The sequence below is a fragment of the Myotis nattereri genome (genome assembly GCF_964212035.1).
Source record: "Myotis nattereri genome assembly, chromosome: 3".
Taxonomy (NCBI): Eukaryota; Metazoa; Chordata; class Mammalia; order Chiroptera; family Vespertilionidae; genus Myotis; species Myotis nattereri.
The window spans coordinates 202,118,112-202,130,797 of record NC_138077.1 but is presented as its reverse complement, the minus strand read 5'-3'; the positions used below and the strand labels follow the sequence as shown (position 1 = coordinate 202,130,797).

At 46.9% G+C, this 12,686-nt stretch overlaps 1 protein-coding gene across 1 annotated transcript; it reads left to right on the top strand.

Moving 5' to 3' along the window:
• The first annotated feature begins 5,608 nt into the window (after window positions 1–5,608).
• Window positions 5,609–11,712, top strand: PITHD1 (PITH domain containing 1). The gene is made up of 6 exons (XM_081086249.1): window positions 5,609–6,145; window positions 6,791–6,834; window positions 7,180–7,257; window positions 9,179–9,283; window positions 10,062–10,170; window positions 10,772–11,712. The coding sequence occupies exons 1-6, from the start codon at window positions 5,948–5,950 to the stop codon at window positions 10,871–10,873; spliced, it is 636 nt and encodes a 211-aa protein (XP_080942375.1). The 5' UTR covers window positions 5,609–5,947; the 3' UTR covers window positions 10,874–11,712.
• Window positions 11,713–12,686: the final 974 nt, after the last annotated feature.

Below are 12,686 nucleotides of genomic sequence, written 5' to 3'. Positions count from 1 at the left end.
AACTGATTTGCTAAGAGCCCACCAAAGACTCCAAAGGCAACCACAGTGCCCTGGATAATCACAAGGCTACCCAATCTTGAATCCCACAATTCCTAGATGTGAGCCCTTGAGCAAGTCACTTAACTTCTCTGTGGGTCAACCTTGCAGAGCTATCATACAATGATCTAATGAGTAAAGCACGTAAAGTGCTTAGAAAAGTGCCTGGCACATAAAAAGAGCTCAGGACATGCTAGCCAGGATGTTGGTGATTAATTAGGTGAAATAGCCAACATGGAATGGGCATTTATTAAAGGGTTAGAAGCCCGGTGTATGAAATTCGTGCACTGGGAGGTGGAGTCCCTCAGCCCAGCCTGCACCCTCTCACAGTCTGGGAGCCCTTGGGGGATTCCCTGCGGGGAGCGGGCCTAAGCTGTCAGTGGGACATCCTTAGTGCTGCCCCAGAGACAGGAGAGGCTGCCGCCACCACAGCTGCGCTCACCAGCTGTGAGTCCGGCTTCTGGCTGAGTGGTGCTCCCCCTGTGGACTGTATTGAGTGTCTGCCCCTTGGTGGCCAATGCGCATCATAGCCACCCGTCGTTCCACTGTTCGGTCGATTTGCATATTAGCCTTTTATTATATAGGATTGTTATAACTGAAGTTCTGAGGAAAAAGACTTGTCCAAGGTAACCCAAATACAACATGGTGGTTAAGAGCCTGAGCTCCAGAGTCTCAACTTGGCACACAGTAAGTACTCAATTAATATATTTTTTAAATTTGTTTTTATTGATTTCAGGGAGAGGGAGAGAAAGAAATGTCAATGATGAGAATCACTGATCAGTTGCCTCCTGCACACCACTTACTGGGGGCCAAGCCTGAAACCCAGGCACGTGCCCTGATTGGGAATTCAACAGTGACCTGATTCATGGGCTGATGCTCAACCACTGAGCCACACTGGGCTGGGCCTCAATATTAATTAATATTTAGAGAAGGCTCAATGTGGTAAGAACACAGACTCTGGAGGCCTACTGCCTGTGTTCAAATCCTAGTTCCACTATTAACCAGCTGTGTGACCTCTGGCAAGTTACTTAGCCTTCCTGGGCCCTGGTTTTCTCATCTATAAAATGGAGATGATAATAGGACACTTGTAGTTGTAAAGATTAAAAAATACACGTATACATAAAGCCCTTTGGACAGTGCTTGACACATTATCAGTACCATTTGCATACTAGCTATTATCATTACTATATTCTTCAGTTTGCCTCAAAAGTGTTTTAGCCTCATTGAGATAAGCAATATGGCAAAATGGATACAAATTCAGTTTTTTGGTGTTTTTATTAAATAAATCATTTATTTTTTGTTAATCCTCATCTGAGGATATTTTTCCCATTGATTTTTAGGGAGTATAGAAGAGAGGGAAAGAGAAACATCAATGTGAGAGAAACACATCAATTGGTTGCCTCCTGCATGAGCCCCGACCAGTTCCCGAGCCTGGGAGGAGCCTGCAACCAAGGTATGTGCCCTTGACCAAAATTAAACCTGGGACCCTTTGGTCCACAGGCCAACGCTCTATCCACTGAGCCAAACTGTCTAGGGCCATATTAAGTTCTTTAAAAATAAAAAAGTTTTTATTGATTTGAGAGAGAGAGAGAGAGGAAGAGAGAGAAACATTGATCAGCTGCCTCCTGCACATCCCCCCGCCCCCCCGCCCCCGGCAACAAGTGGAGCCACCAGCCAGGGCCAAATTCAGTACTTGAGTAAGGAAATGTTTGCAGATGGTGCCTGGAAGTAGGAGGGAAAAAAAAATGGAAGCTCTTCCCACCTGCCCCAGACTAGTCCCAGAAGTCAGTGAGACTCCCATTTGTTTTCAGACAAATACAGGAGTGCAAACGAAGCAGCAGGCCGAACAACAGAGGCTAAGGCTGTTCCCAAATCAGCTAAGTGCAGTTTTTTCCAAATTCAGCCTTCTAAGTAGTTGCTGTTTCCCACCCAACCAGACGGGGGCGCTGAATTGGAAGGCTTGCTTGGCAATAGCGATAGACAACTACTGAACCTTTTCCCATCAACCCAAACATTTTTCATGCATTATCTCATATTACCCTCATAATAAAACCCTTCAAAGTAGGTAATTTTATTCCCATTTATGTACAACAAATGTGAAGCTTAGAGAAGCTAAGCAACTTGCCCAGCAGGCCATTCCTAATATTTGTGGGACTGGGTAGTGAGTACAAAAGGAAGCATACTTAGCAATTATAAATGGAGCTAATAAAATGTGAAATAAAATACTGCCTATTCTGCTACCTTGACAAATGAACCTTCACAATGAGCTGGAAGGCCACATTCAAATTTCTGAGTCTCATGGAACTCTGTACTAGAAGACAGTGGAGAACGGGGGAGAGCAGGACCCTTGCCCCGCCCCCTTCTCGTCATATCCCTAAATATTTCCCTGCAAGGGGCCTCGTGCACATGCAAGCAGATGTCCTAACCTATATGCCCACGTTCTGTAACTAAAGTTTCTAAACTGGAAGGGTCCATTAGGTATCTGGCACAAAATGACAGAAGAGCCACAAACATCCTCACATGTCAGAATACTAGGTTACCAAGAGAAGGTCTTAAAAGCTTCTAGAAAGGAACTGAGGGGAAACCCAGACAAAGAACCGGGAATCAAAATAACATCGTACTTCTCAAAGCTAGAAGAAAACAGAGAAATCCCTTCAAAATTCGTAGGGAATTGAATCCTCAGTCAAATTACCAAATAAACATGAGAAGGAAGGCATTTTTAGTAGTCACTTAACATGTATGGCAGAGTGGTAGCCACCTCTAGGGTGGCCTCTAGTGAGTTCGACCTCCCAGTGTCCACACCCTTCGGTGGTTCCCTCACACCTTGAGTATGGCTGACCTGTGGGTCCATGGGATACTGCAGAATCGCCAGTACGTGACTTCTAAGGCTAGGCCATAAAAGACATTGTGGCTTCTACCTTGCTCTCTCTTGTGTCCCTTGCTCTGCTGAAAGCCAGCCGCCATGTCCCGAGGACACGCAAGCAGTCCCAAGGAGAGGTTCATTTAGCAAGGAACTGAGGCCTCTTGCCAAGAGCCTGCTCCAACGCCAGCCATGTGGGTGCACATCCTGGAAGTGGATCCTCCAGCCCCGGTCAAGGTCTCAGAAGACTTCAGGCTCATGAGAGAGCAGAGCCAGAACCACCCAACTAAGCCAGAAATTGTGAGAGAGATGTTTTCAGCCAATAAATCTGGAAGTAATTTGTTACACAACAAAAGATAACTCGGGCACAGCCAGCATGGTTCAGTGGTTGAGTGTCAATCTATGAACCAGGGTACATGCCCGGTTTGTGGGCTCGATCCCCAGCGTGGACGTGCAAGAGGTAGCCGATCAATGATTCTTTCTCATCATTGATGTTTCTATCTCTCTCTCCCTCTCCCTTCCTGTCTGGGGAAAAAAAATAAAAAATATATATATAAATTTTTTTTTTAAGAGAACTCGGGTATACTGGGTGGGGAAGCCAGAGTGTTTTTCAGTTCTTCCACTCAAAAGGTGATTTCGCCAATGAAACTGGTTTTGTCTGGAGGAACATTAGCAAAAATTACAGTAGCCGAGAGTTAAAAAGTGCTTGTGCAATTGGATCTTCCCTCTCTTGCTCCTGGAACTCTACAACTGCTGCCATATGACTAAGCTCAGGTAGCCTGCTGGAGACATGTGGCCCATCACCTCAGGTGACAGCCAATATCAACTGGCTATGCGAGTGAGGCCATTCCAAACTACCTAGCCCAAGCCAACTGGCTCAGAAAAGAACTTCCCAGGCAATCTACAGAATCACGAGAAATAAGAAATGCTTGTTGTTCAAAGCTTTTAAGTTTTGGGGTGATTTGTTACACAGCATAAACTAACTGATACAACATATTTACTTCCTGCGAAATCTTTCGTTTCGGGGAACCACAGGATGTGCTCAAAGCCTGGTTAGTTCCTCAACTTACCTGGTTTGGAGCAAGTTAATTCACCTGTTTCAGCCTCAGTTTTCCTCATCTTCAAGTGGGAGATAACAGTGGGTAACACTACCTATCTCTCAGAGTTAGCACTCATCTCTAGGATTTACGTGACAGGTAACTGAGATGAACTACATAATGTGCTTAGCACAGGGCCTGGCCCATCATGCTCAATAAATGGGTAAAGGATGACAATGATGCAAATGGCAAAGAAGCCAAAGGGAGAAGTCCTCAGTAAGGCCTGTGTTAGCCCTGCAGTGGGCCACAATATTTGCAGAGAAAGGCCACTGAGTGTGTCCTTCAATTAGACATTTACTAAGCTGCCACCACATGCCAACCCCGTTGCCTGAAACTGTGATGTGAAAGCAGGGTTAATTCATGACACTGAGCTACGCTGAACCAGAGCCACGTTTGCCTATTTCACAAGGAGCTGAACTGGGGCATCAAAGTATTTCTGAATGGAACGCGACCATCTGGATATTTTGTCTGTAGCTCCAGCCTCATCTTGTCTGTATGCTCCAGATGCCGACGGGAAGCGCAGGGGAAACCCAGCCCAGCCCATCACTCTCTCCACCCTGTCCTTTCACCCCCGCCAAGGGGTAAGAACACATTCTATCCTGAAACCCAAATCATTTCAACTCTAAACGGTGGCTTTCAATTATTTTGACTTCAGTCCACAATATGAAACACATGTTTAGGCTGCACCTGGTGCACAAACCCAGAACTGAAACAAAGTTCCATAAACTGGGACTTAAAAACGTGTGATATGTTCTGACTTTCTTATGATATTCTGGTCAGATGCCTCTAAACCAGCGGTTCTCAACCTGTGGGTCGCGACCCCTTTGGGGGTCGGACGACCCTTTCACAAGGGTCGCCTAAGACCATCGGAAAACACATATAGAATGACATATTGTTTTTGTGATTAATCACTATGCTTTAATTATGTTCAACTTGTAACAATGAAATTGGGGGTCACCACAACATGAGGAGCTGTATGAAAGGGTCGCGGCATTAGGAAGGTTGAGAACCACTGCAACGGACTTGAAACCTTTACATGGGTGGCAGCCAGCCCTGTGAGGAACTGCTCTTTACTGTCACCCGGGGAGGGGACTGCCGGGTCCTCTAGTCCAGTCGGGGCGCTGCACCGGGTGAGGTGGGACCCTGAACCCGGGGCCTCCCGGCGGGTGAGCGGCCGCGCGGGGATGTGAAGGAAGACCCGACTCCGCTCCCGAATGCCTCCCGCGCGCCCGCCCCCGGCCGGGTTCTTCTAGGTGCGCTGTTTCACTCACTGCGATCCTCGGGACGGATATCCTCACTCCCCCTGACAGCCGAGGACCGAGTCTCAGGGCGGGGAAACGACCTGCTCCGGGTGTCACGCCGCCAGGAGCCGGCTCCGGCCGAGTCTTCAGGTCCGGCCGCCCGTCCGGCGCAGGCTCGCGCCCGCCCAGCCCGCCGCGAAGAAAGCGGCGGCGAGAGGGTCTGTCACGTCCACGCGCCCAACGTGCACCTACCTGCGAGGCGGCGATAGCGGCGTCTCCCGCTCGGGGCCTTATCTCCGCGCACGCGCCCGCCGGCGCTCCCGGACGCGGGCGGTAAAAGCCGGGCGCAGACTTAGCCTAAGCGGGGGGAGGACTCGGCACCCAGCGCCGCCCCGCACTCGGAACGCCGGCCTCGCGCCTCTGCCCTTCCGTTCACGTCTGGGGAAGCGGGCTCGCAACAGCATTCGTCTCCGGGATTTAAAAAAAAAAAAAAAAAAAAAAAAAGCAACAGGGATTCCCGGGCACCTGGAAGCGCTGCTCAAACGTCAGTCCTCCCCGAGCCCGCCCCCTGCTGCCAGGACGCATGCGCCGCACAGGGGCGCCTTTTACGACGCGGCGGCCGCGGTGCGCTTGGCGGCCAGTGCGGAGGGAGCGCGGTGCGACCGGCGGAGGCGGCGGCGGGGCTGAGGGGACGCGCGGGCGGCGGCGTCGCCATGTCGCACGGCCACAGCCACGGCGGGGGCGGCTGCCGCTGCGCCGCGGAGCGCGAGGAGCCGCCGGAGCAGCGCGGCCTGGCCTACGGCCTGTACCTGCGCATCGACCTGGAGCGGCTGCAGTGCCTCAACGAGAGCCGCGAGGGCAGCGGCCGCGGCGTCTTCAAGCCGTGGGAGGAGCGGACCGACCGCTCCAAGGTGGGCCTCCCGGGGCCGCGGGCCGCCCGTCTGCGCCGCCAGCCGCCTTCCCGGAGTTAGAAATAGCGACAGCCCGATTGCGAAGCGCGTTCCCGTGCCCATCTCTGCTTAGCCCCGCGGGAGCCCAACGGGGTCGAGTCTCCCCATTTTGCAGCTAGAGAAACTGAGGCCCAGAGAGGGAGAGGGGCGCAGCCGACGTTCTGTCCCGGGGCTTCGGTGGGTCGTGAGGGAGGGTGACCAGGAGGGCTTCTTTCCCTACCATTTGGCCGCTGGTCCCAGGGGCCGCCGGATGCTATCACCTGGAGGCCAGCCTGGGGGAGAGGAAGCTTGCTACCCGTTCCGGAGCGTTTCCCAGTGTGGGCCACGGAGCCATTGGGAAGGCGAGGGCCGCATCGGCTCAGATCTTTGCACACAATTTCGGGGGCTGGTCGGCCCGGGAAGTTCATTCCTGGGCTCCCCATTAAGAACCCGGTGGTTGGATGGTCTGTGGCTATCAAGTTATTAATATCATTAAGTGCGGAAAAACCGAAGGAGGTTAGCTATTTTGCATTGCACTCTGGTTGTAGAACAGGGTTAGACACCTGAAATTGTAGGCTCTCAGCAAATGTTTGTTGCTCTCTCCTCCCTCCTCCCCGCCCCCTCCAGTTTGTTGAAAGTGATGCAGATGAAGAGCTTCTGTTTAATATTCCGTAAGTATCTCCGCGGTGCTGGCTCCGGCGGGCGGAATACCCGGTTGCCTTCTCGGGTCGAGAACCAGCCGTGTCTAGAAATGGGGTAAATGGCCGTGGTGGGTCTGAGGAGGAAAAGCATCACAGATTTCTTGGTGCCGGCGAAAAAGATGTATTTGTGGAAAGATAACTGAAAAGTCAAGGCACATTTCTTAGCGCTGCACAATGCCAGAGGCAGACAGGACCCTGGAAAGGACCTAGCACAAGTTGACCCTTGAATGGAAGCCCAGAAAGGGGAAGGGTCTGGCCTGGCGTCAGCCCAGATTCAAACCCAGGATGACAGCCATCTCTTTTGCGTTCTGGCAGATTTACAGGCAACGTCAAGCTCAAAGGCATCATTATAATGGGAGAGGATGATGACTCACACCCCTCCGAGATGAGACTGTAAGTGTTAAGGGCTTATGCCCCCAAGAAGCTGCTAGCTCTCTCTCTTTCCTCTGGTATTACTTTATTCCAGAATAATATAATTCTTTCTTTTTACTGGCTAAAATATCCCCTCCCCCCACCCTTGAAATAATGTTAGTCTTGTTCTGCATCAGAATATACTTATCTCTTCCTGAATTAACGACTGTTTTAGTTAAGCATCTTTAAGACTGACAGCTTGTCTCTTTTTCAAAGTGCTTCCTTGGCACCACTCATTCAGAGAGATCCTATTAAACGCCAGTTGTTGATGACTTTGCAGTTTTCTTAATGACCCAGCTGCAGATCTCAAATGATTCTACTCTTGGCATTTAGCTTCAAAATTTCCCCTTGCTATTTCATACAGTTATATATAATCCAGGGGTCCTCAAACTACGGCCTGCGGGCCACATGCAAATACAAATATTGTATTTGTTCCCGTTTTGTGTTTTTACTTCAAAATAAGATATGTGCAGTGTGCATAGGAATTTGTTCATAGGTTTTTTTTAAAACTATAGTCCGGCCCTCCAACTGTCTGAGGGACAGTGAACTGGCCCCGTTTAAAAAGTTTGAGGACCCCTGATATAATCTTTTCGTGTGTTTCGCTGACATGGAGTTAGTCCATTTGAGTTTGTGTGGCCTTTCGTTAGTAAAATTATATATACCTCTTGGAACACTATATCTGCTGCCACCAGAGCTGGTAATACCCCCTGCTTCGTTTTTGTTTTGTGTTTTTGTGTGTGTGTGTCCCCCCCCCCCCTTTTTCTTAATATGTTTTGATTTTTAGAAAGAGAGAGAGAGAGAGAGAGAGAGAGAGAGAGAGAGAGAAAGAGAAAGAAAAACAAAAACGTCAGTGTGAGAGCGTAACATCAAGATAAGCCACACACATCCCAACAAGGGATTGGACCCTGACAGGGAATCCAACCCTGACTGGGAATCCAACCGGCGACCTTTTTGGTTCACAGGACAACACTCAACCAACTGAGCTACACCGGCCAGGACTAGTACTCTCTTTTTAACAACTTGCCTAAAAGAAGAGAAAATTGCTTTTAGAATATTGAAGAAACAAATATCAGAAGAATTTTACAAAAAATTTCTTCTTGTGGTTGAGCATTGACCCATGAACCACGGGTCAGGGCACTTGCCTGGGTTGTAGGCTCAATCCCCCGTAGGGGGCGACAGGAGGCAGCCTATTGATGTTTCTCTCTCATTGATATTTATATCTCTCTATCCATCTCCCTTCCTCTGAAATTCAATAAAAACATTTTTTAAATATATTTTTTTAAAATAAAATTGATCAATATAAAACATAGTAGTAATAGTATAAATCTCATAAGATTGTGGAGAGAATTAAATGGTATAAAACATGTAGAGCTTAGAATGAGTTGTGTGCCTCATGCACCCTGACCAGGAATTGAACCTGCAACCTAGGTGTGTGCCAGGTTGGTGTGTGGGACAATGCTCCAATCAATGAGCCCTATAGTGGAATTTGGACACAAAAAATGCTTGAGCAGTGGGTTGCCTGATCTTATCTTTTAACCGTTTAATATGTTTCTGCCAAAGTATTTTCCCCCTCCATGAGTGAGCTGTTTTATTAAACATCCTGGGCATGGTCTGAATGTGCTGAGTCGCTTATTTTCTCCATGCTTTTGAGGCATGTGACCTAGTTTGAGCTATCTCTTTGTGCATTGCTTCTCATGTGATCCTAACCCACTCAAAGATGCCATTGGCTTATGTTGCAATTTTCAGCTCTTGTTGGATTAAAGATATTTTTGAAAAAATGCCATTTCCAAAATTTGATCTCTTTTTGGTAGTAGAACTGAAGGCAGTTGTCAGTAGTAAGTTTTGAAAAACTTAAAAATATGGTGATACACATTTCTTTATTTTCCTTCCTTTCCTTTCTCAGGTATAAGAACATTCCACAGATGTCCTTCGATGACACGGACAGGGAGCCAGATCAGACCTTTAGTTTGAACCGGGATCCTACAGGAGAGTTAGAATATGCTACAAAGTAAGCACTGGGTCTATCTTCCATTCTCTGTGGCTTCTTTACTTTTTGAATTTTAAGATTATTTATTTTTAAAATTGAACTTACTAGAGTGACATTGGTTAATAAAATTATATAGGTTTCAGGTGTTCTGTGGCTTCTGAGGATCAGCAGGCACTTCCTCATCTACAATGAGCATATGTGCATTAGTGCTTGCTGGGCTTGCAATTTATTCTTGGCCCATCTCCTGCCCGCTTAGCATCAGAAACAGGTTAAAACAGTGGAGGAAATGTGATCCTTGGCTTGGCCAATTTTTGGCAGAGATTCGATGCAAGCCACAGATTTGTTAACTTGTAAGCAATTGGCAGATCTGAATGCACTCCTAGGACAGCCTTAGGAAAGATGTTTTCAGAATTCCTCTGTGCATGGTTGGCTTATAACAGGTCAAGTTACATGTGACCACCTTATTTCTCATTTCCCAAGGTGAGGTCAACGCTGCTCGAGTTATAATCTCTGCTTGGTCATACAGCATTTCTTAATCCTGCCCTTTGAGGACAGGGGCAGTGTTGATTCACTTTTCTACCCCTATCGCCTTGGACAGGATCTGGCAAACGCTAAGTAAATGTTCACGGAATTAATTGCTTGTCCAAAGGAGAAGAATGAGACATAAGACCCCAATAATGTTCTGTGACATTTGCCTAGGTTTTACCACAAGTTGGAGCTGGAATTGTTGTTTTAACATTGTAGTGAGATGCTAATTGAACTCTAACCTGTCTTCTTTCCCCACTCCTTCATCCTCTAGAATATCTCGTTTTTCAAGTGTCTATCATCTCTCAATTCATATTTCAAAAAACTTTGGAGCAGATACCACAAAGGTCTTGTATATTGGCCTGAGAGGAGAATGGACTGAGGTAAGATGGGATTGGAAACGTTGCCCTCTCCAGTATATGTATGTATATATATCTTCATGATGTGGTAGTGAGAGCTTTAAGAAAAGGAAAAAGAGCAAATTGAGACATTGATTGCTCTCGGTCTGTTTATAATTTTTCTTGGTTCATCGCTTTGAACTGCCCTTGTCATTTGAGAGGCTATATAGATAGGTATTTTTAAGAGGGTTGAAATAATACAGTTGATATCAATTCAGTTTTTCAGTTTAAAATTGTTTCCTTCAATGTTTTTTTTGTTCAACATTTTTAGTATATTATGTGCTGCTGAAGCAAGCACTCATTCAACATTTCTGAGCGTCTTTCTTGTTCCAGGCATCAGAGATAAGATGATAAACAAGATAGAGAAGGTCCTTTTCTCATGGTGCCTCCAATATAGTGGGGGAATGATGCTTCTTAGTTATGGGGTGAATTATTGATAATGATCTTTGCAATCTTCTCAAGATAAAAAGTATCAGAACGGGGAAGAGATTAGATGATGACTTCTAGAAATGGACCTGAATAAGGACTACTGCAGTGCGTCATCTGGAAAGTAGCCAGCTGACCTAGCATCTTAATTTTCTTGCAGTTTCGCCGGCATGAGGTAACCATCTGCAATTACGAAGCATCGGCCAACCCAGCAGACCACAAGGTCCATCAGGTTACCCCACAGACACACTTCATTTCCTAGGGGCTGGCCAAGGCTCCCACGGAGGCCCTGTGTCAGTGAAGATGTGTGACAGCCTATTGGGAAGGACAAAGATGGGGCTCCAGAGAGAGTTGACTGCCACAGCCTCTGCCAAACTTTGTCCTTGGGGCTTACTGCAGAAACCTGGCCTGTGGAAGACACCACACCACCGGGAGGGTTGTGTGGGCGTCAGGGGACAATCATGGTTCTCTAGGGTCCCATAGAAATGGGGTCTTGGTTTGGTCAGTATCTGGCAGTCATGGATAATGCCTGCCTTTCCAGTCAGTGTGGCCATGGGATTTCAAGTGTCTTACTTTGTGGCAGGATTTTTTGTGTGACTTTTTTTTTTTTTTTAATGGCAACTATTCCTGGGTTGCAGTAAACTTTCTGAAGCCTCAGCATTGTGTTCGTATTAGCCATCAGGAAGGTCTCCAACTAGAAATACCTGTCCCTGCTTGCTCCTTCTCCCTGTCATCATTTAGCATTCTTGTCAAGTTGCTCAGCTTGGAGTTGTCTGTCATGCACTAGTGTGCCATGGTTATAGCTGGAAGAGCAGGCCTCTCCTGAGGATGCTTAATTAATAGCTTGAGGAGAAGGTCTTCTTTCCTACTGCCTAGGTAAGCAGTCTGGGGAGAGCATGGGCATCGCATTTCTATGTTTGTGGGTATCTGGTCCAGGTAAGATTGGGCCTTAGGTAAGATTCCCCTTGGGACATCCTCATTGTTTATTAGCTTCTAGCTAGTGTTGTAAGGCAAGTGCCAGAATTTGGAGATCTCAGTTCTTGTCATGGCTTTTTATTCACTGTGACAAATAAGCTTCCTAATAAATCCTTGCCAAACTTGTTTGTGTATTCTTCTGAGTTCTTGGTAGTACTGATGAAACTTTTACTTTATTGGGAACTGTATATAACTTTGAAGTTTATTGTTTTGGACCAGGTAGATATAAATGCTAGTTATATCAAGACTAGATCAGTTTTTCCAGGAAAGGTCGAGCTTAATTTTGTACAGTAAACTAAAAACACTCCTGTACCCACCGACCCACTCAACATTTTGTAAAGAGGTAGGTGAGGTTAAAAACCTATATTCCATTTCTCGTGGAAGAAAGAAAATAGCATAAATGAGTGAGAGCAGCTTCTGGAGTTCAGAATGAGGGCAAGGAAAGTGAGCGAGCAGCACCTGCAGTCCCAAGGTGGACCCAAGACTTCGGACTTAAATTTTGACTCAGGAGAGACTTGCAATTGGAGAGAATTGAAGTTACCTACAAAGAGGATTTCAAATGGTCGGTATTCTCTCCCTTGCAGAAAACAGAAACAATTGACCATGGGAATTAGTATTGAATCTGAACCTCCTGAGAGAATTCCTCTATGGCAGGGTTAGAGAACCTTTTTTCTGCCAAGGGCTATTTGGATATTGAAAACATCATTGTGGGCCAAAGTTACCAACTTAAAAATTATTCTGCTATATTGGGTCAAACAACTCACCCCTAATATCTTGGAAGGGCCAGAAAAAATGATTTCTCAGGCCTTATATGGCCCACAGGCCAGACATTCCCCACCCCTGCTCTAGGACTTTGGCCCACATGATTAGGAAGATATACCCACTGTTGACCCAGGCTATCCTATGTAAAGCCTGCCACCATTAAGCTTTGTCGAGCCTCATTTCTAAAATACTGCCTGAAACCAACCAGAAGCAAATGCAATTATTGATGCACCAAGGGTCCTACTCCTCAGTTGTATCATTTTGGAGATAAAGGACCGTTTTAATTTGGAGTTGGGAGAAACATGCGAAGTCTTAGAATAGCCCTTCATTAATTCCAT

Excerpts from the sequence above, each read along its gene's own strand:
- PITHD1 (XM_081086249.1), top strand. The coding sequence starts at position 5,948 with ATGTCGCACGGCCACAGCCACGGCGGGGGCGGCTGCCGCTGCGCCGCG. Across the intron at positions 7,258-9,178 it reads CACCCCTCCGAGATGAGACT|GTATAAGAACATTCCACAGA; the intron begins GTAAGTGTTAAG and ends TTCCTTTCTCAG. Across the intron at positions 10,171-10,771 it reads TGAGAGGAGAATGGACTGAG|TTTCGCCGGCATGAGGTAAC; the intron begins GTAAGATGGGAT and ends ATTTTCTTGCAG.